General features: G+C 41.9%; 1 protein-coding gene across 2 annotated transcripts; it reads right to left on the bottom strand.

The window, feature by feature from the left end:
* Positions 1–1823: 1823 nt before the first annotated feature.
* On the bottom strand, positions 1824–23229 carry LOC120575041 (NLR family CARD domain-containing protein 3-like). Of its 2 annotated transcripts, none has more exons than XM_039825630.1 (12): positions 23159–23229; positions 10914–11050; positions 10695–10811; positions 10483–10596; positions 9743–9824; positions 8594–8828; positions 6534–8340; positions 5484–5657; positions 4054–4227; positions 3190–3363; positions 3052–3092; positions 1824–2453 (listed from the first exon to the last, which is right to left on the bottom strand). In XM_039825630.1, exons 2-12 carry the CDS (start codon positions 11000–11002, stop codon positions 1873–1875), a joined length of 3588 nt encoding a protein of 1195 aa, XP_039681564.1. In that variant the 5' UTR covers positions 11003–11050; positions 23159–23229; the 3' UTR covers positions 1824–1872. The 2 variants fall into 2 exon arrangements, with proteins under 2 accessions (XP_039681564.1, XP_039681565.1); XM_039825631.1 differs by lacking the exon at positions 23159–23229 and adding an exon at positions 22096–22193.
* Positions 23230–23944: the final 715 nt, after the last annotated feature.

The following is a 23944-nucleotide window of genomic DNA, read 5'->3' as shown; positions in this document are numbered from 1 at the left end:
ATAGCACTGTCAGATAGGCATCTAGTGTAGAAGTTTTTATCTAATTTAGTATAGTCAGGTATTAAGAATTCAAAAGTAATTAAAGAATGATCTGATAATACCAAATTCTGCGGAAATATTATTAAATCCTCAATTTCAATACCATATGCCAGCACAAGGTCGAGGGTGTGGTTAAAACAGTGCGTCGCCTTGTGCATACTCTGACTGAAACCGATTGAATCTAGCAATAAGTTGAAAGCAGTAGTAAGGCTATCATTGTCAACGTCCACATGGATATTAAAATCACCTACAATAAGTACTTTGTCTGATTTAAGGACTAAACATGATAAAAACTCTGAGAATTCAGATAAAAATTCAGAATACGGACCTGGAGCCCTGTAAATAACAATGAATATAATTGGCTGTAATGTTTTCCATTTTGGATGTTGAAGATTAAGAACAAGACTCTCAAACGAGTTATAATAAAGTTTAGGTTTAGGATTAATTAACAGGCTTGAATCAAATATTCCATTCCAGGTCAAACTGTTTATTAAAGGTAAGAAACAACACTACTCAGAAATCTGAAAATGAACGTTTTCACTTCCGCTGAAATTTAGCTTCAGAGCAAAGTGAAGCCAATATCACATTTAACTACAATCTAATCTCTAATCTAATCTCTAATTCTCTGTAAAAAAAAAAAAAAAGAAAAAGAATGGAATCCCATGACAAATGTCATGTTGTGTAAAAAGCCTTTAGAATTTCCTTTGCTCTGTTAAAACTTTGAATTTAAACATCAGTAACTACTATATCAATGCATCTAAATAAAACACACACTTTTAGGGTGACAATCAACATTAAAGAGAAAACCTATAGAGAATTATGTAAGGGATAATGACCTGCTTGCTCTACATTATCCCGCTTGTTACACAGTGACTTACTCTTACTCTTACCTGTAACCTTATTCTTACTCATCAATAATTTGACACAAAACCTAGATTTTAAATGATTTTATTGATTTGAAATTGTCCTCTAGAGTCTAATCAGAACTGGGTCCATAGCAACAGTCTGTTATCCACAGCAGCGGTAGATAGGGCAGTGTATCATTCAAAAATCTTCAATACTGCTTCCGATACCAGTTTTATAAAATCCCTTTTAACAAAAACCAAAACAACAAATTAAAACATTATATGTTACGATACAAATCTCTTTTCTCAGCTCCTTCATGACTATGTGAAGCACACTGTGGTCAAGTTTCTCAAAATACAACAACACGCACACGTGAGCCCGTCTCTGTGTGTAACATGTTTTGCCTGCGTGTTTCTACGATGTGTAGACAGCCAATCAGCAGCATTATTAGATCTTGGTAGAAGCATGCTGCGTGCTTATTGGCTCACTGACGCTGATGAGATTTACTCCTTAGGTATTGAAAGTAGGTATTGAATGACGAGGCCTTTTTTGCTACCCGATACTAAGGAAGCAATTCGGTCGGTGCCTAAAAAGTATCATACTGTAGTTTGGTACCCAGCCCTAGTGGTAGAATTCCGTAATTGAGTATTCAACAAAGCCGTGCAATAAAAAAAAAATTTGTACCGTGTGAAATAAAGAGGATGAAACCATTTTAAACATTTTATGTTGATGATATAACAGTAGAAAATTGTATTTGCATTGAAAAAGGAATTTTATATTTTCTATATATTTATCTTAAGGACCCTTTTGAAATTTAGATGATTCAAGGATCTTAAGGGGTTGCTTTTGTGTGTGTGTGTGTGTGTGTGTGTGTGTGTGTGTGTGTGTGTGTGTGTGTGTGTGTGTGTGTGTGTGTGTGTGTGTGTGTGTGTGTGTGTGGTGTGTGTGTGTTCGGCGTGTGTTCAGCGTGTATTTTTGTGTTCAGTTTCAGAAGCAGTGTGCGTCTTCAGATTCTCCCTCCTCACACTTACACAGAGACACTGAAGAACCAGATGCAGACCTGATATTAAACCTGAGCACGGGATAGAGCGGTTCAGTGAAAGTGGTGTTGAAGGTGTGGAGATGGATCAGTGTGTCAGCGGAGACTCTGTAGAAGGACAGAAAGCCAGCAGGCCAGTCCACATACACTGCTACTCTGCCAGCGTCAAACGATGAATGGATGCCCCGTATGTCTGTTGTTCTCTTATTGTGACAGGCGGAGTAACCATTACCAGAACAGAAGAGACCCCAGGACTTGTCGTTCTCGCCAAGACAACCCTCGTCATCCTGCCCTTTCCTTTTGATTCCTTTGTATGCCACTCCAATGTTAACCCATCCTTTCCAGTCCGCCTCCCAGTAAGAGCGCCCAGTCAAACCATCTCTACACAGAACCTGCTTCCAGTGGTGAAATCGCTCTGGGTGATCGGGGTAAGGGTGCTCCTCTTTCACCTCCGTCACCTTTCTGTTGTCCTCAGACAACATCAGCTTCCTGTTCGCTGTGTTCGGGTCCAGCCGGAGTTCACAGGCATCTGACGGGGAGAATAAGACAACACAACAAAGATCGATTTTAGCTTAACATGGTTAATTCATGATTCATTCGTTAATTAATCAGTTGAAGAGTAACTCTGCCGAAGTGGTTGTGTTTGTTGACATTGTCAGTTTGTAAGCATTATATCTCAAGTTATGCTATCTGATTTGAACAAGGAAATCCTTATTTGAATCACTAAATATATATATATATATATATATATATATATATATACACAGTATATTTGCTCAGGATGTTGTTGTGTTGGTTTTCTTGCCTGTACTGAAATTTAAATGTTCGTATTTATCTTTTTTTTTAATATGAACAAAATAAACAAAATTAAACCAAACTTAAATCTGATAAAAGTTAAGTCGTTTTTTAGTTTTTTATGCTTATCCAGACTGAACAATGCCATGTGGCCATTGATCATTTGAAGGTAAAAGGTTAAAAACATGTGAGACATGGAGGAAAATCAAATCAGTACAGGTCAAATCCATTTTCACCTTCAACTTCACCATTTCCATTCTGAATCTTTTTTAAGTTTTTAAGTTGTCTTTTTCATCACTTCTTTAAGAATACATCAGGAAAGTTCAACTCACACATGAAGGGTTTCAAGCGATGCCTTCCACCATGGTCAACACTGAGGCAGAAATGACAACAGAAGTAATGGGATAAAAATACAGAAGGACAAATTCACACACTGTGAATTAGCTGTAACTGTACACTAATGTAACCACCAGAGAGTGTCCAGTCTCCAATGTGGATCCTCGAGTCCAGCAGAAAGCAGTTTCACCCCTGAGTCTCCTGGATGATTGTAGCTCAGATCCAGCTCTCTCAGATGGGAGTGGTTGGAGCTCAGAGCTGAGGCCAGAGAGACACAGCCTTCCTCCGTGACCTGACAGCCTGACAACCTACACATATATGTATAATAGACATAAACATATGTGTTACATGACTGATGTTCTAACTAGTGAGCAGCATTTTCAATTAGTTAACATATATGGCATACTGTTAATGGACAACTTTCCTATTTTACACACAACTGACTTAGTGATCAAATTTGCATTTTAAATTCTCCATTGAATGTCATGTCATATGAATTTTATGCATCCTTACTGATATTCAAGAACAAGAGTGGTATACATTTTCGCATTTATCTCTCGGCAAGAAAGCAAAAAAAGATATGGAAAATAATGTAATATTGCAACAATGCTCCCAACATTTAGGTCAGTGCCTTGCATGGCAGCCTGGCACCATTGATGATGACTGTAAGATATTGTAAATGATAAAAAGTTCAACATAAATGCAGTCCATAAATGTAAATGCAGTTCAAAGTCAGATGTGCTTACATGCCTATCCACCACCCAAACCTCCATTCCACTACATACAGTAAAGGGAACACTACTTTCTGTATTGGCACTCAATGTTGGTGCTGGATGTAAATTGTGACCTGCAGAATTGTCCATTACAAACTTAATTCCTAGCGATACCACGCTGAATCAAACACATACTGTATGTGAACAGGCAAAACTTTGGATGTCTATGTTGACCATAAGATTTGCTTTTCTGATAATTAATTGAATTGGTTCATAACTACTGACCTTAGAGTTTCCAGTCTACAGTGTGGACTTTCTAGTCCAGGAGAGAGCAGCTTCACTCCAGAATCCTGCAGCTCGTTGTTACTCAAGTCCAAGTCTCTCAGACTGGAGGACTGCGAGCTGAGAACTGAGGCCAGAACTTCACAGCTTTTCTCTGACAGGTTACAGCCACTCAACCTGATGAGAAAAATGCAAATCAGAAAGGTAGTACACAATGCTGCTTTAATCTTCTTGAAACAATCTTTGATATAATCAACTTGTCTAGTTGCATATCTTCACTGAAGGCTTTGACTCCTGGCAACAAAAAAAATCTTTCCAAAATGAATAATTTATGAAGTCAAACCAACCAAAACTCTGGATTATATGGACCCCCGAAAGGGCAACACAGTCTCACTCCCAGCGCATCAAAATCAGACACTTGGTCAGGGGCCTTTTGCGTTTGATACTGACGCAAAAGGTGTCCTTCAGTGTCTCATGAAGATGCAGAGATGCAGGGGGCTTTCAACTAAATCCAACAATTTATTTTGAATAAATTGTGTAAAAACGGTGTTGTCATGCAGAGCGGACTGGCGTCATCTCTATAGCAACAACGGCTAAGGATAATGGGTAGTGTCTTAGCTATCCAAAACAGACAAGACACCTCATTGTTTCTCAGAATCGGAGGGGGAAAAAACGAAAACAGATGTTGTGTAATAAACAATAACACACTGTTGTTTTTGTGTTGAGAAATGTCGCAGATATCATTGTAAAATCCCCATTAATGTAAAAAACGGCAATAAGGAGAGATCTGAGTGCAAGGTCCGTTATCCAATGGGAGGGATGGGTAAAGCACTCGCTTTGAGCGTCAAATATCGCCGCAGAAGCCCCCCTGCGTCTGCATGAGCTACTGAAGGACGCCTTTTGCGTCAGTATCAAACGCCAAAACAACCAAAGTGTCGGTTTTTGAAGCGATGGGAGTGAGAGACGCGCTGGGAGTGAGACTGTGTTTTTCTCTTTTTATACCATGCTTCTCATGAGCACAAGCTACTTTATGGTGCGCGCAAGAAACTTTTTCGTGAGCATGAGATAATTATCGTGTATAGTATTTGTGCCCATGAGAACCCATCTAAGGCTAGCAAAATGATGCTAACGCAGTAGCCTACTGCTAACGTTATGTGGCTAAAGTTAATAGTTCACATTCACAGCTAACACAGCTAACAGTTAACAGTAACCTTATCAGTGCTCACGAGAAAGTATCTCATGCTCACGAAATTAAGTCTTTGGCCGGATATGGAAATATGGTTGCGTACGGAATTGTCCGATATGAATTTAATTCCTAATGATGCTGTGCTGGGTCAAACACATCTGTGAAAAGGCATAACTGTAAAAGCCTAAACGCTGCTCAAAAGATCTGCTTCATTGGTCATGTCTTGAAATGGTTCCTGACTACTGACCGTAGAGTTTCCAGTCTACAGTGTGGACTCCGCAGTCCACCAAACAGCAGCTTCACTCCTGAATCCTGCAGTCCGTTGTTACTCAGGTCCAGCTCTCTCAGACTGGAGGACTTGGATGTAAGAATACAGGCCAGAGCTTCACAGCTTCTCTCTGACAGCTCACAGTTTCTCAGGCTGAGGCATTAGTGACAGAAGAAAAAAACAAAACAAAAAACTTCTAAAATGCTTCAATTTTATAACAAGAAAAAACATAATTAGTTGTAGTTTAGTTATTAGTATTAGATTATATGATTTACTGTGGGTAAAACCGAAAGCTTTACAGCTATAGGAGCCATCATAAACCTGTTTGGTTTTGCCCACAATACATGTGTAGAGACTACTTATCTGTAAGTGCCAGTGTTTTCTTTCTTTGATTCATGATGTGCATCCCATACACTATTCAAGATTTGGAGCGGTGCGGGTGTAACATGGTCAATAATGCAGAAGTGTATACTTTTGTACTGTGGTCACTTTAAAATATTTTTAAGGGAATGAAGCACCTTATTATTCCTAGTTTAACTTGCCCATGTAAATGGTAAGTCATGTTTATAATACAGTGCAGGATATTTAATTTTTGTTCATTATATTGATGTATATATATGTATGTACCTAGAGGAGGTCAAATATCCATATTTTGTTTTGTATTGTCCACAAAGACAAGGTGTAATTGTCGATTTACATTTCTGTTATACATGTAGGCTGTGTGTGTGTGTGTGTGTGTGTGTGTGTGTGTGTGTGTGTGTGTGTGTGTGTGTGTGTGTGTGTGTGTGTGTGTGTGTGTGTGTGTGTGTGTGTGTGTGTGTGTGGTAACAAGTGTTTCCATATAGGCTATGTAGTGTCAGGGATGAATGTTCAAGAACAGTCCTGTGACGGCATTGTTTGTCTGTTTCCAGAATAAAACCACTTAACTGTTGGCCTTTGGTGTCTCTCCATAACAACGCAAGATCACACCTGTTACACGCTGCTAATTTAGATTGTATAGTATGCCTGCCCATTTATCAGTGTATGTACCATGATATTCGGGAAGATTTGACCACTTGCAGCAGCCTCAGGAGACCTTCCTCTGAAGCAGAGTATTTCCTCAGGTCAAACACATCCAGGTCTTCTTCTGATGACAGTAAGAAGAAAGCCAGAGCTGACCACTGAGCCGGAGACAGTTTGTCTGTGGAGAGACTTCCTGAACTCAGGTACTGTTGGATCTCCTCCACTAGAGAATGATCATTGAGTTCGTTCAGACAATGGAACAGGTTGATGCACCTCTCTGGAGATGGAATCCTTCTGATCTTCTTCTTGATGTATTTGACTGTTTCCTGATAGTTCTGGAAGCTGCCTCCTGATGGTATCAGCAGTTGTTGCAAAAGGGTTTGATTGGTCTCTAGTGAGAAACCCAGGAGGAAGCGAAGAAACAAGTCCAGATGTCCATTTGGACTCTGTATAGTCATGTCTACAGCACTTTGGTAGAGTAGGTTTACCTTAGATTTGTCCCTTAACAGCGGAGACCAGCAGGATCTGGACTGTGGCTCTGACAGTAGGTTGACACCGGTGTTGATGAACTGCACGTAGACATACAGAGCAGCCAGAAACTCCTGAAAGCTCAGATGGACGAAGCAGAAGACCTTTTCCTGACACAGCCCACACTCCTCTTTAAAGATCTGTGTGAACACCCCCGAGTAGACCGAGGCTGCTGTGATATCGATGCCACACTCTCTCAGGTCGGATTCGTAGAAGATCAGGTTGCCTTTCTGCAGCTGCTCAAAAGCCAGTTTCCCTAGAGACATGATGATCTTGCTGGTCTCGGTGTTCCAGAGTGGATCCGTCTCAGCTCCTCCACGATACTTGACATTCCCTACTTTGGACTGAACCACCAGGAAGCGGATGTACATCTCAGTCAGGGTCTTTGGCAGCTCGTCTCTTGTTTGTGATCCCGTTACATCTTCCAGAACTGAAGCGGTGATCCAGCAGAAGACTGGGATGTGGCACATGATGTAGAGGCTTCGTGATGTCTTGATGTGGGAGATGATTCTACCGGCCTGCTCCTCCTCTCTCAATCTCTTCCTGAAGTACTCTTCCTTCTGTGGGTCGGTGAACCCTCGGACCTCCGTCACCATGTCAACGCACTCTGGAGGGATCTGATTGGCTGCTGCAGGTCGTGTGGTTATCCAGAGGCGAGCAGTTGGAAGCACTTTCCCCGTGATGAGGTTAGTCAGCAGCACATCCACTGAGGCGGACTCTGTAGCATCAGTCAGGATCTGGTTGTTGTGGAAGTCCAGAGGAAGTCGGCACTCGTCCAGACCGTCAAAGATGAACACAACCTGGAACTTGTCAAAGTTGCAGATTCCTGCTTCTTTGGTCTCAGTAAAGAAGTGATGAACAAGTTCCACCAAGCTGAACTTTTTCGCTTTCAGCACATTGAGCTCTCTGAAGGTGAACGGAAATGTGAACTGGATGTTGTGGTTGGCTTTGTCTTCGGCCCAGTCCAGAGTGAACTTATGTGTGAGGACTGTTTTCCCAATGCCAGCCACTCCCTTTGTCAGCACCGTTCTGATTGGTTGATGCTCTCTGCCAGGCAATGGTTGGAAGATGTCTTCACATTTGATCATAGTTTCTGGTCTTGATGGTTTCCTGGATGTCGTTTCGATCTGTGTGATCTCATGTTCGTCGTTGACCTCTCCACTCCCTCCCTCTGCGATGAAGAGCTCTGTGTACATGTCATTCAGCAGTGTCGGGTTTCCTGCTTTAGCAATTCCTTCAAAAAAACACTGGAACTTCCCTTTCAGGTTACTTTTGATTTTATTTTGTGACACTGCAGCAAGAGTTCCTACAAAGGAAAATAAATTTAACTGTCATTTGGGGGCAAATACAGCATGCAAATGCCAATGGGATGTTTTCTTTAATTTAATGCAAACCACAATGCTCAACCATTTTACATGGACCAGATCATCCCTTAAGATTTTACTCATTATTTATGATATCTTTTTTTTTTTTTTTTTAACTTTGACCAACCCTGTAGGATCGTCAAATGCTTCCACCATTTTCGCATCCTATCATGTTAAACCTTTACAGACACTTACTGCTCTGCAGAGAGTCAGCCAGCTCCTCCTGCTTCATTCTCCTCAAGAAGTGCAGTGTGATCTTCAGAAGGGCCTGTCTGCTGTTTTCCCTCTGTTCTTCCTCTCCACCATCCACCTCCTCCTCCTCCTTATCGTCCTTCTGTCTCTCTAAGCACTCTGGGTAATCTGGACTAAGAACTCCGTGGAATTTCTTCAGCTCAGTCTTTACAAAAGTGACGATGTTCTCCTCTAGAAGCTGGAAAAATTTGTAAAATATAAATTTTCGTGTGAAATTAATGGGTCATACCAATGTTAAGACCCCAGTATGCAAACTAAGTCTTACAACCTGTAGTCCAATGTCATATAAAGGCAAAGGCGCATATTCCAAATACTCAAAGGCCAGACAAAAGCCTGCCATCATAGTCACCTCCTGGCTATATCCCATTGCCTTTTGGCTATTTAAAAACCAAATATTTCTCTACGAAACTGTTGGAGACCAAAGCAGAGCTAGAAGGGGATGCCAGAAACATTTAGATCTGGAATTACAGTGTATTTTCAGTATTTTTCAACCTGGACCCTATTTTACAAGGTATTGGTGTCTAAGTGACTAACACTGTAATCAGCAGCCGCAAACCGGGCTACAATCTAATCCTGTAAGGCAAATGTGCACCTTCATTTTCGTCCACTAAAAGTGCGGTTTTGGCCACTGACAGGCTCAGATTGTTATGCTTAGAGTCTGACAACATTATGGAAAGGATCCCTACAGAGATAGACCTTTTTATTAATGAGCCAGAAAACCAGAACCTCCAAACTCGCAACCACCAAACCCACAGACTCCATTTAAAATAAACAATACTTTTAGCGTGTATAGAGCCAGCATATCTTTACATGTAAATGGGTGAATTAAGATGTTATTTCCAGCAAACCAGAGTGGTGATTGTTGGAACAGCAGCAAGATGAACCAAGACTGCCTTTGATAGTTTGATAGTTTGTTTCTGTCGACTTTCAAAAGGGATTTTAGGGATGTTTCATCTTAAACAAAAGGATCTTACTATTTAACAAAAACAGTCTGCGATCATTTTCATGGCCTGTGTAAAACAAAACTTAATGTCTATCTATCATGAATTGAAAATGCATCAATGTGACAAGTGTAGCATGGAGTGTACACACCATAAATATGGAGGCCAGATCGGCTTCATTGTGCACATTGTCAGAGTGACTGACAGTAACCTCGGATCTCTCCTGGTTGACCCTGTGGAGAAATAGTCAACGATTCACAAATATCAACACACACAAACACACACACACACACACACACACACACACACACACACAATCATTTACCCAACACAAATGAATGCAGTTCAGTAAAAGTTTCCCTAACAACTAGATTGAACCCAATATTTGTTCTCTCTCACACACACACACACACACACACACACACACACACACACAAATGGGTCCGTTATTCTAAAAATCATACTTTTGGTTTACATATGAAATTTACTATTATGAAAAAGTGTTTGCAATTTGATGCATATGATTCATTTTGAAGGGAATATGAGGCATTTTGTGTGTGCAGTTTGGGGAATTGTGTGTAGAGTTTTGAAAAAAGGAGACAGTTTTGAAAAAGTTTGTATCAGTTGTAAAAAAAAAAAGAAAAAAAAATGTAACTGGAACAGTTCCACTGACAGGACAGCACACAGAATTGGACTAAACTCTTTTTACTGAACCTCAAAATGCAGCCGTCTCACTTATAAATGAAGATAGTCCTTTTGTGGACTAAACACAAGGTGAGCTCCAGTGGAAATACTGCTTTGAGATTTGAATTTGATGATTCATAAGGGGAAACTTAGCTGCCAAATTAAGTCAACTAAGTGTGACACAAGCTCATCTAGTCTAAGTATTGCCTTTGTCCGGTAGAGTGGTGCCTGTGTTTGAAGGCAAGAGGTGGCTTCCTAGAGCGGTCGCTCTTCATAGACACAGCGCTGGGTTCAGCAGAGTCTGGTGTCTCCTGCTGGACTCTGATAGAAATACAGAAAGAATTAACATGTACAATGTCTTGTTTAATTGTGTTTACCATAGTGTTTTTTTTTTTATCGTCTGTTGAACACATTTTCACCTCTGCTCTGTAGAGTGATTTCCGAGTCTAAAAGTTAAGGGTTCAGCCATAGACCAGTCGCTCTTCATAGACACAGCGCTGGGTTCAGGGGAGTCTGGTGTCTCCTGCTGGACTGGGCTTTAGCAGAACACAAAGGTAAGTGTTTTTATTTCTCTGATTTATGGTGAGGTTTAATGATTTCACATCTCAGCTCTGAAACGTCAAAGAGCCTCATCTCACCTGTCAGCTTTGGTCTGGCTGCCATGTTCCACAGAAAGAGAGACTTTAAATGGCAGGACGTCATCCTCCCTTTCCTCACACAGATCCATATGGAGTGTACCCGTCTTACAGCAGCACCCTGGTTGTTGTAATCATTCCTGCAAGTGAAATGCAAATCACAGTATACGTTGCTTGTTGCATTGTAATAACATGATATGAAATGTTGTAAAACACTCTATAGAAGGGTGTGTGTACATATATTGGTATTTTAGAGTGTATATGTTATGCATATTGTATTCATCATATGCATATCCAACAGATTCTCACTCCCATCTCGTAAAATAAGGACGCTTGGTCAGGTGCCTTTATAATACACACACACATAGGCACACGGGTATATGTTCACACAAAGGTCTGATATGCTCTGAAGCATTTCTCATTGGCAACAATTGGCAATTTTGACAAGACAAAGATATTTTGCATGTATTATAGTTTATATTGATATATAATAATAATCCACTGGTGGCAATAATGTAGTAGGTCTCCAGATATCACCCCACAGACACTGATTCAGAGTTATTGTAGAGAAAGTTGCCTGACCCTAATTAACTAGTGGCTGGTTTTGTGTTGCATTTCTGTGTATTGTAAATATAATTTTGGCTACATGTATAAAAGTTATGTTTCCAAATCATGTATTAGTTCTATATATAAGTTACAACTCTCTTTGCCTTTTTATTCAGTTCAGTTGGAACTATTAAAATTCATAGTTACTGATATTTTTGTTTTTTAAATCAGCGTAGGATAACTGTGACGTTAACATGCTGCTTACAGATGTCTTCAGTTCAGTTACTGCAGTTCAGACTTAAAGGACTCATGTCTCAACAGGACTTAGAGAAACGTGTTCATGCCTTTGTTTTTAGCAGACTTGATTAATGTAACAGTGTCTTTACAGGTCTCTGTAAAAAATCACTCAGGGTCGCTGGTTCAAGTCCCCATACGGACCAAAGTACGGAGTGTGGATTGGTAGCTGGAGAGATGGTGATAGAGTTCACCTCCTGGGCACTGCAAAGGTGCTCTTGAGCAAGGCACTGAACTCCCCAACCGTCCCCCCAACCGCTCAGTGCACTGGTCCAGCACTGGCAGCAACCTCACTCTGACATCTCTCCATTTGTGCATGAATAGTTCCTGAGCATGTGTGTGTGTGTGGTATTGTTTTTGTGTATATTCCAGCTAACTTTATTTTTTTAAGTGGTACTGTCTCTAAAGGGGAAACAGGATGTTCCATTTGTCGACAATGACAGGGGGAGGGTATAGATTTTACTATCTTCTTATAATGTTATTTAAAATACAGTGATTGTGCTAGATAAGCCTTGTCACTGTTGTTGAATTGTTTCCAACTCAAAAGAAAGTAGTAATGTTTCATGTACATTTATTTTCATTTAGATATGTTGATAATTGTGATCGGCGAATCACCTGTGTATTGTGGTACATGCGCATGAGCGTCCCTCTCTCAGTCTGTTTTGGAAACTGAGAGAGACAGGTATGTTGACGGAGTATTCCGCTTATAAATGTAATTCCAATGTTGATGTACTATCCACTACATGACTATGTTCTGGAGGAGTGATGAGGGACAGATGTGGTGTGTAGGGCTGGAGTCTGTATTGTAATGTGTTTCAAAGTTATTGCGAAAGTTTGTATTGCACTGTGTTCCTTTTAAGTGCCGCTGCTTTGCCGCTGCGTGTTCAGAGTAGCGCTTCACGACACACGGCATTATGGGAAATGTGGTTTTCCTGTGGGATTTGTATAGAACGATTGTGATGTGTAATTCTACTGTTCTAGTGTGTGTGCACATATAATGTTTCTGTGTTTACCTGTGATCTATTACACATGAGGCAGGGCATGTTTACTTTATTTTGCATTTGTTTTACTTTATTATTTTATGTATCCCTCACAGTAGTCTGAGAAGAGGGTGTGTGGAACATGCTGTCCCTGTCACATGTGTCATTACAGGTATGGTTGCCAAAGAAAATAACCACAATATACGATCATTTCAATTAATGTTTTACTATATTGTGTAAATGTTTTGTTTATCTTTAGACTGTAAATGTTTTGTTATGCTCAGTCTGTTTTGGAAACTGAGAGAGACAGTAGTCTGAGAAGAGGGTGTGTGGAACTGATGCAGTCCCTGTCACATGTGTCATTACAGACTCACTCAGTAAAGCAAAGATCCAAAGAGAGAACTGTGGTGTCGTGGTGATTTTGTGGTGTGTCCTGAATCCGCTACAAATTGGTGCCGTGACCCGGATCAACAGATCAGCTGCTGCCGGTCGCCGGGGAGCTTTCCTACGTTTCCTCGCCATCACAGGTGCACAATAACTGGGGAAGAAGAACTCTGTACAGTATGTCTTCCATGAACAGTGATGACCCCGAAGGGGCTTCGAGTGTATCCCCTTCACAATGTGTTAGTGTACCACAGTTAGATGAACTTGTGTCAGATAGGGATTTTAACCCTGTGAATGTGACTCCTGCTCGCACTCAAGGCAATGTTTTGAACAGACAACGGGGAATCCCTGGGGTTGGGCGGGGTGCTCAATTGGCTGATTTGGTAGCACAGAGTGCCAGAGCTTCACCTGTTCAGACTCAATTAGGTGACCGCAGGTTGGCGGGTCAGAACCCGCCCGGTGGTGATCCACTTAATCAGCTGCACGGTATTACAGATTTAATCAAGCAGCTAGGCAGTGAAATAGGGAGTCAGATCTCAGCTAGTTTGTCCCAAGCAGGCCAGGCTGGTGCTAATGTCAATTCAAACACTCTCCCAAACACAGCTCAAAACCCGGACTGGTCAAAGATGAACCTGACCCTCAAGTCTGACATTAAAGAGCCACCTTATTTCAGGGGTGATAGCTCTGATCGATTCACTCTAACCGAGTGGCAAGAAATGATGCAAACATACCTGACAAGGACGGGCTGTAGTTTGTCTGAGCAAGGCAATGAAATTATGGCCAGATTAATGGGTCGAGCTAGAGACGTGGTTAAAATTTGCACTCGCAACAACCGTCTCTTAAATATTACCAGAGATCCTGATGTTATCTTCACTATCCTCAGAGAGCACTTTGGGGATGCAATTTCATCAACCACCCCATTACAGGACTTCTATGAAACCGTCCCAAAGCACTCAGAGAGCAGTTTAGATTACTGGATAAGACTCAATAAAGCCATTGACCTTGCTGACGAGTGCCTGCGAAGACAGGGGAGAAGAGTGGAGGATCCAAGTCATGAAGTGACCATGATGTTTCTTAAACATTGTCCTGATCCCAGTCTATACACTGCCCTTAGAGGCAAACCTCTTGAGAAATGGACTGCTGGAGAGGTTCAGGAAATGATTGACAGCCACCACAGGGACAGGCAATCAGCCAGGGCATGCAAGCCACAAAATATAGTAAGAGTTAATGAAGAGATGACCCCCAATACTTGCTGTTGTCCACAACACCCTGTGGTTAATACTAATCAATCTACTAACGCAGAGTCAGCCTCTTTGAGTAAAATGATCACCCTCATGGAAAAGTTTCTTGCCATGCAGGAGCAAAGCCTAAATCAAACCCAAGCTAAAGTGCCAGCAAATGGGCCCACTGCAACCCTAAATTCATGTAAAATCTGTAGGGCCCCAGACCACTCAACCAAAGCACACTGCTTTAGAGAAGGCCTATGCTTCAAGTGTTTTAAAACAGGACACAGAGGCTTTGAATGTCCAGGAAGGAAACAAGTGACTACAACAAATGTAGTCACATCCCACGTTCCAGACTCAGCTTTAAACTAAAGGGCCCACACTTAAAGGGGAACAGTGTGGGCGCAGAACATGAAACAACCCCAAAGAGTCCTGCTGATGTTAAAACCACTGAAAATGAGTTTTATTCAAAGCAGCAAGTGATCTACAAGCGTGGAACCACACCCAGAACGGCAACCCCAGACTGTCTAGCGCAGGGGACTGGTTACAAGAAAATAGATGATGAGGATGATCTTTTCTATGCCACAGCAGTAATTGAAGGAAAAGTAGAACTCTTAGCTCTTGTAGACAGTGGATCCACAACCTGCACGGGAGTGAGCCTGCTGAACGCATCCTCGGTGGCAACATTATTGATGGACAGTCAAGTCAGCCAACAGAGAAAGTCCTGATAGGTTGTGGGGGGAATGAGACAAAACCTAAATATACATATGAGTTGAACATAGATCTACTTGGCTGCAAGATGACAGTTTCTTTCCTAGTTGTCCCAGGGCAAGTAGATGATATGATAGTGGGATCAAATGTAATGAGACATATAATGAGACAAGTGAAAAAGAGTGACTGGTTTTGGGATAATGTTTCCCAACCAGCCAGAGAAGACTCTCATGAACCCCACTCGATCTACTGTCCAATGTGGATCGTTGGCATGGCAACAGGATACCAAAACGAGTGGGGACTGTTGTGCGCACAGTGTGTGACTCTGGAGCCGCGGCACGAGCATTTACTTTGGGGAAAGCTTAAAGAGGAAGTGCAGGTGTCTGTTGGAAGCACTGTTATGGTTGAGCCCAGTGTATCTCGTTCTGCACCAAGAAATGTGTTGGTAGCACGCACTGTCTGCCCTTTGTGGGGGATAAATGGATCCCCATGAAGGTAATCAATCCTCTTGATCGTCCCAATGTCCCGCCCGTAACACCAAGCTGGCTCAGCTACACCCATGCCGGCTCTTGAAGAATTGCAGCTTGACACTGTCAGTGAAGGGAGTTCTGATAAGGCAAAGGCAGCTGTGCAAAATCTCATCCAGGCAGAAACACCAGGTTCAGAGTGCCCCCAGATAATGCAGGAAGACTACATGCTAAAACTGCAGGAACTAGGTTTAGCAGAGATAGATGTACAGTCCTGTGACGGTGATGTCTGGAAAGCAAAACTGCTCGTGACCTAATTTCTCAGTATGAGGGAATCTTCTCCCGTGACAAGCTTGATTGTGGAGAAGCAAAGGACATTGTCCACAGAATTCGACTGAAGGATGAGCAGCCCTTCCGATTGCCATGTAGGAGGGTCCCGCCATCTGACTACCAGAAACTGAAGCAGACGCTGGATGCAATGGAGGAGAAGGGCATTATCCGTAAATCCAACAGCGAGTGGGCCTCTCCTCTAGTGTTAGTTTGGAAACCATCTGGAGAACTCAGAATATGTACCGATTTCAGATGGTTAAATCAGAGGACAGTAAAAGATGCATACCCATTGCCGCACCAGGCTGATGCCCTTGCTTCACTAGGTGGGAATTGCTTCTTTAGCACTATGGATTTAACGTCAGGATTTTATAACATCCCAATACATGAAGATGACCGCAAATATACAGCATGCTCTACCCCTGCTGGGCTGTATGAATATAACCGAATGGCTCAGGGACTATGCAACAGCCCAGCAACATTTGCTAGGATGATGACGTCAATCTTTGGAGACCAGAATTATCTCTCCCTTCTCTGTTATCTGGATGATCTCCTTGTGTTCGGAAAAAGTGAGCAGGAGGCATTGGATCGCCTAGAGATGGTCTTCTCCCGCCTCAAGGAGCATAACCTGAAGTTGGCACAGAAAAAGTGCTATTTCCTCAGAGAGTCGGTCAAGTTTTTAGGTCACATCGTCACTGCAGAAGGTATTGCCACTGACCCAGAAAAAGGTGTCTGCAATCAACCAGGTGACAGCGGTGGACTTGATGGAGGGTGTGATGGGGAACCCCTTCACCAACCAAAATAAGATCCTTTCTTGGCATGGGCAACTACTACTCACATTTCATTGAAGGGCTGTCAGGCATGGCAAAACCATTATTTGGTTTAACTGCAGGGCAGAAGACCAAGAGGAAAAATGGAAAGCCACAGGCTAGTAAGCCAAGACGTCTAAAGCCTGAAGACTGGACTACTGACTGTGAGCTGGCAGTTGAGAAAATCAAGAGGGCGGTTACTCAGACTGCTATACTGGCCCACCCAGACTTCAAGAAACCATTTGTCCTCTTTATTGATGCTTCAATGGATGGTTTGGGGGCAGTCCTTAGCCAAATACCTGAAGGTGAAAAGAGACCAAGACCTGTAGCCTTCGCAAATAAGACGTTGTCCAAGTCGCAGTCTCGCTACCCAGCTCATAGATTAGAGTTCTTTGCTCTCAAATGGGCTGTATGTGATAAATTTGCACATTGGCTAAGGAGGGAACCAGTTCACAGTCCTGACTGATAATAACCCCCTGACATATATCATGACCAAGCCTAAACTAGACGCCTGTGAACAACGATGGGTGTCAAAGATTGCACCCTTTGACTTTGACTTGAAGTACATACCTGGAACACAGAACATACCTGCTGACCTTCTGAGCAGACGTCCATTTGCAAAAGTCTTTGAGGCTAGTGAAGCCCTAGAGAAAGGAGCACAGTGTCTAACTTCAGAGTGTATACAAGAAGCATTTAGATTGTCAGTCAACGTCCAGACCAATGCCAGTTACCTGTCACAAAATCAAGATGGAGACCAAGTTGGAGTGACTGGAGAGGGAGTCAAAGCACTCTTGGAATCATGTTCGAAGTGGGAGAATGGCCGGCCAGTACGTGATGTTAAGTTCGCCCAGTGCTCTGGTAGTCTATTGCAGGGTGGTGTGCCTGCTCTCCCTGCCTTCTCTGCAGAAGATGTCAAAAGGAGCCAAAAGGAAGACTGTGCCATAGCTCGTGTGAGATTCTTTGTTGAGAGGAGGAGGAGGCCCTCACGTAGGGAGAGAAACCATGAGACTGCTGAAGTTCTGAGGATGCTAAAACATTGGGAAAAGCTTGAGATGTCAAATGATATCCTCTACCGGAGATCAAAGGATAGAGCTGGTAGGAAAAGGTATCAGCTGGTGCTGCCTGCTTCACTTAAGGCTGTTGCTCTCAAAGGAACCCATGATGATGCAGGTCATCAAGGACAGGGCCGGACGCTTCATCTGGTGCGCCAAAGATTCTTCTGGTCAGGGATGGATGGAGAAGTTAAGGAGTATGTCTCTCACTGCAAACGGTGTGTGGTTAGCAAGACGCTTGAGCCTGAGGCTAGGGCACCATTAGAATCAATCAGGACAAGTGCACCACTCGAGCTGGTTTGCATAGATTTTTGTCAGCTGAAGGGAAGAATGGAGAAAATGTTGATGTACTTGTTATAACAGATCACTTCACAAAGTTGGCCCTTGCATTCCCCTGTCCAAACCAGACAGCCAAAGTGGTGGCACAGAAGTTATGGAATCAGTTCTTCTGTACCCTACGGCTTTCCACTTCGGATCCACTCAGATAAGGGGGCTAATTTTGAGAGCCAATTGATTGCAGAACTGTTACAGGTGTCAGGAATCAAAAGTTACCTACCCCATATCACCCCATGGGGAATGGGCAGACAGAACGATTTAACCGTACGGCTTCGGAACATGATCCGCTCCCTTCCAGCAAGAGCAAAAGAGCGATGTCCACAGATGATACAGACACTCACATTCTCATACAACTGTACCACACATGAGACAACGGGCTTTGCCCCATTCTATCTAATGTATGGTAGGGTACCCAGATTGCCTGTGGACATCATGTTTGGCAACACGCTGAAGAATGATGATGTGGTTGCTCATGACACCTACGTTGAATCTTTTCAGAGGGACTTAAGAGAAGCTGTAAAGATTGCCCAGAGCAACACCACAGAAGCACAGAAGAAACAAGCAAGAGAGTATAATAAAAGGATCAAGGGTGTCCCACTAGAAGTTGGTGATCATATTCTGTTGGCCAAACAGAAAAGACAGAGGAAAAGGTAAATTGGCTGATCTGTGGGACTCTTCGGGTACATGTTATCACATGGAGGGATTTGTCTGTGCACATCTACAGAGTTGAAAATCCTACTACTAAGAAAAGTAAGGTCGTCCATCGGAATTTCATTCTTCCAGTAAACTTCCTGCCAGTGGTGGAACCAGAGGAAGCGTCGACAATTTTCTCCACAGCCTCAGAGGGGGTGGCTGATGAAGTGGAAACTCTGGGTAATGAACCCTTATTTGGCACAGAGAGGGAGTTAGGAGATAGAACAGCTGCCTGGATACTGAATGGCCACCGTCCTAAGAAGTCTAGTATCAGGGAGGGCCCAGACACTCTTGAGGACAACCTAGTGGAGGTTACTGTTACGACTAGGCTTGATATAGAGGGTCACCAGACTACACCAGTTGAAGAGGAGGATATGGCTTCCTTAGATGACAGCAGATCCAGTGGGACCAGCAATCAGAGTATTGTGAGTGGGAGTAATGTCTCTGAAAATCACAGAAGCGAGTCTGAGGGTGATATTGGGGATGGCACAAGCGAACAAGAGGCATTGCATGAACCCGGGGACAGTAGGAGTGACTATTCCATGTCAGTGACGACTCCAAGTGGAATCAGTAGTGTAACTGGCTCGGCCGGCTGTTCTACATGCATTACTCCAGAACGTCACTACATGCCACCAAGAGGGAACTTATCTATGACTCAAGGAAGGAGTCAAGGAGCAGAACTGTCAGAGACTTTCTTCAGACCTGAGGGTTCAACGACAACCAGAGCAGGAAGAGTAATAAAACCTGTTAGAAGACTACTTGAGTCAATGAGTATGGTTATGGGAGAGCCCGCAAGTAAGGAACCTCTGGCTGCCTTGTTTAAAGCCCTTTTGACTCTTATAGAGGTGTAATCCATTAATAGGGTTTTTCAGTTAAACTTTTAGGACCCAGACAATTTAGAATGTAGGTATTTTATCAGAGGGTTCTTGGTTATATGTATAAGGGCATATTTCTACCTGGCAAAGTGTTTTGCTGTCCTATTGGACGACTCTGGTCAAGGTAACCCCCTATAAAGAAAAGAGTTCTCACCTGGTCTAAAAGTTTGCTGTAATTAAGGAGGGGTGAATGTAATAGTGTGTTTTGTGTATATTCCAGCTAACTTTATTTTTTTAAGTGGTACTGTCTCTAAAGGGGAAACAGGATGTTCCATTTGTCGACAATGACAGGGGAGGGTATAGATTTTACTATCTTCTTATAATGTTATTTAAAATACAGTGATTGTGCTAGATAAGCCTTGTCACTGTTGTTGAATTGTTCCAACTCAAAAGAAAGTAGTAATGTTTCATGTACATTTATTTTCATTTAGATATGTTGATAATTGTGATGTGAATCACCTGTGTATTGTGGTACATGGGCGTAGGCGTCCCTCTCAGTCTGTTTGGAAACTGAGAGAGACAGGTATGTTGACGGAGTATTCCGCTTTATAAATGTAATTCCAATGTTGATGTACTATCCACTACATGACTATGTTCTGGAGGAGTGATGAGGGACAGATGTGGTGTAGTAGGGCTGGAGTCTGTATTGTAATGTGTTTCAAAGTTATTGCGAAAGTTTGTATTGCACTGTGTTCCTTTTGGCGTGCTGTCTTTGCCGCTCGTGTTCAGAGTAGCGTCCTTCACAACAACGGCATTATGGGAAATGTGGTTTTCCTGTGGGATTTGTATAGAACGATTGTGATGTGTAATTCTACTGTTCTAGTGTGTGTGCACATATAATGTTTCTGTGTTTACCTGTGATCTATTACACATGAGGCAGGGCATGTTTACTTTATTTTGCATTTGTTTTACTTTATTATTTTATGTATCCCCCCGCTAGTCTGAGAAGAGGGTGTGTGGAACTGATGCAGTCCCTGTCACATGTGTCATTACAGGTATGGTTGCCAAAGAAAATAACCACTATACGATCATTTCAATTAATGTTTTACTATATTGTGTAAATGTTTTGTTATCTTTAGACTGTAAATGTTTGTTATGCTCAGTCTGTTTTGGAAACTGAGAGAGACAGTAGTCTGAGAAGAGGGTGTGTGGAACTGATGCAGTCCCTGTCACATGTGTCATTACAGACTCACTCTGTAAAGCAAAGATCCAAAGAGAGAACTGTGGTGTCGTGGTGATTTTGTGGTGTGTCCTGAATCCGCTACATGTGTGTAATTTCAGGCCTGTGTGTAGTGATTTCTAACAGAGTGTAAATTGTAATATCCCCTCTGGGGATCAATAAAAAGAATAAAATATAAATGATAAAACCAGGAAATTTGGACACATCACCCCTGTTCTTAGAGCCGTGCACTGGCTTCCTATAAGTCAGAGAATTGATTTTAAAATATTGCTTTTAACTTACAAAGCACTGAATGGTTTGGGACCAAAATATGTGACTTGTTGCTCTGTTACGAGCCATCCAGAGCTCTAAGATCATCTGGGAAAGGCCTACTCGCCGTCCCCTGTGTCAGAACCAAACAGGCAGAAGCAGCTTTTTCGTTTTCACGCACTGCAGTTATGGAATGAACTTCCTGAGCACCAACCTTGTGTCCTTTTAAAGCAAGACTTGCTTTGTTTTTGATTGTTGAATTTTATGGTGTATTTGCTTTGTATGTGTATGCTTATGTAAAGCACTTTCAATTGCCTTGTTGTGTATGAACTGTGCTATATAAATAAATTGCCTTGCCTTACCACTTGCAGCCGAGTTAATGTATCATGGTGATTCCGGTGGCTTTCGTGAGATCCGTCATTATTTTGATTAAGGAAACCGGATTCAACCTTATTACAGTATGTTCCAAGGTTTTTGTCTTAGAATACACATACTGTTTATGTATTCTTCTAGACAGCGGTGGAAGAAGTATTCAGATCCTTTACTTAAGTAAAAGTACTAATACCACACTGTAAAAATACTCTGTTACAAGTAAAAGTCCTGCATTGAAGATGTTACTTAAGTAAAAGTATGTATCATCAGGAAAATGTACTCAATGCTGAAAAATCCTCCTGGAAAGGAGCCAAACAGTTGTGTGTTTATTGGTCGAATCACTTCAGCTGGACTTGTAGGCCGTTACATTGTTGGCTAGTTTAATTTATAATAAAACATGGTATTTTATAAACTACATGTACAATATTTCTCAATGTAGCGGAATAGAAGCAAAAAGTGGCATGAAAAGAAAAGACTCAAGTAAAGTACAAGTACCTCAAATTTGAACTTAAGTACACTACTTGAGTAAATGTACTTAGTTACATTCCTCCACTGCTTTTTAAAATTAATCTAGGATTTCTTTTCAACCTTCTTTTCAGGCTTGAGGGCAATTTACACATCGCTTGTAGGGAAGGTGAAAGCGAGTGCACACTCTGCTTATATTTTGGGTTCATTCATATATTTTACCTGAGGCACTGCCGTAGACTCTGAGCACCAATGGACCTTTTTCACAGCAGACATGTTGACTTGTCATAGTAGGAAAAGCACAGCTGAAATTGATAACCTTAACAATGGCTCAGTTCCATCAAGTGTCCCAGTAAGCTATTTCAGTGAGTCGGCATGCCCAATACCAGGACCTCTCCTAAGTGGAATACAGCCATCAGTAATGGTTTAATACCAGGACCTCTCCTAAGTGGAATGCAGCCATCAGTAATGGTTTAATACCAGGACCTCTCCTAAGTGGAATGCAGCCATCATTAATGGTTTTGAATACACCTGTGCTTTTCCTACTATGACATGTCAACATGTCTGCCATGAAAAATGTCTATAGGCTAGGACATGAAACCAGTGTGTCGTCAGCTAATTGGCCAGTCTGTGGCATTCACCCGGTGTCCACTAGGTGGGGCCCATTCTCTGTGTCAACTGCAGTGAACCAAGCCGTAGCCTCAGCACAGAGAAATGTGCTGCATAGAGGTGGAGACATTTCTATTACAGAGTGAGCACTAGAGAGTAGAACTATTAACTAACCTAAGCTCGGTAACACCAACTAATATGTAAGCATATCCATGTTTTCAACCAATACAGTCAGAAACTCTTTTTAAATAATAATAATAATAATAATAATAAATAATTTTACATAGACACATCAAATAAATTAAAGTAAGCACAAAAATAAAATAAACTTGACTATAAAACTTTACAAATATGTGGCAGTGGTAGAGCAGGCGCACATCTACTGAGAGGTTTACGCCTCGACGCAGAGGTCCAGGGTTTGAATCCGACCTGTGACGATTGCCTGCATGTCTTCCCCTCTCTCTCTCTCTCTCTCTCTCTCTCTCCCCTTTCTCACCTAGCTGTCCTGTCAAAAATTAAAGGTGGAAAAGCCCAAGAAATTATCTTTAAAAAAAAACAAATATGACGGGGGCTAACGGATTAAAAGTAAATGGAATATAGGCCTATTCAACACGGCAAACCGGAAACTTAAAGGAAATAAGATGGTAAAACAGGATTAAAAATAATAATGACTTACTTACTTTATCAGCCTGATTTTCTCTGAGTTTCTCCTCTTTGGGGTGTCCTGACAGTAACTTCCCTACCCAGCCATATAAGATGTGCAGAGAGTGCAGCCGGTTTCGTTTCCTTTTACCTCAGCTAAACAGCCCACAGAAGCACGCAAGGGCAAAAAGAAACTGAAAAATAAATATTCCAACTCTACACCATGAACACACATATCACATTATATTCCCCAATGCAAAAAGACTCAATTACAAGGAAAAGGTCCTGAGTTCAAAAGTAAAGTAGAATGAAGTATTACCAACAACATGCAGGCCTATTTAAAATTAAAAAATGCTCCTTCTGCAGTAAAAGTCCATTTAAGATTAAGTTTCATTTAAGAATCTCATTCTTTACTTTTCTTCTCTTCTAAAGTGTGCAGTCATTTGTTTCCCTTTTGTTCAATGGCACAGCCATACTGACTATTTTTAGAACAAGTTGGCCTCCTTGATTCTGATGTTTATAAGTATATAAGTGGTGATTATCAGGTCCTCTAGCATGGCACCTCCTCCTGCACCCCCATAAGGCCAAACTAACCTGTACAGATCTTTATTTTACACACACACACACACACACACGCACACACACGCACGCACACACACACACACACACACACACGCACGCACACACACATCACACGCACACACACACATACACACGCACACACACACACACATAGTGAGTATATAATACATATATTTATTTATTTAACCTTTATTTATCCAGGTAAGTCGATTGAGAACAAATTCTCATTTGCAATAAC

Source organism: Perca fluviatilis, chromosome 15 (assembly GCF_010015445.1).
Source record: "Perca fluviatilis chromosome 15, GENO_Pfluv_1.0, whole genome shotgun sequence".
NCBI lineage: Eukaryota > Metazoa > Chordata > Actinopteri > Perciformes > Percidae > Perca > Perca fluviatilis.
This window is presented reverse-complemented; position numbering and strand designations above follow the sequence as displayed.

Bases quoted from the DNA above. Each gene is read 5' to 3' on its own strand.
- LOC120575041 (XM_039825630.1), bottom strand. From the start codon at position 11,002: ATGGATCTGTGTGAGGAAAGGGAGGATGACGTCCTGCCATTTAAAGTC. The intron at 3,364-4,053 runs GTCAGTAGTTAT...ATATATGTGTAG, and splicing joins TGTAGACTGGAAACTCTAAG to GTTGTCAGGCTGTCAGGTCA. The intron at 3,093-3,189 runs GTGGTTACATTA...TTTCTGCCTCAG, and splicing joins TGGAGACTGGACACTCTCTG to TGTTGACCATGGTGGAAGGC.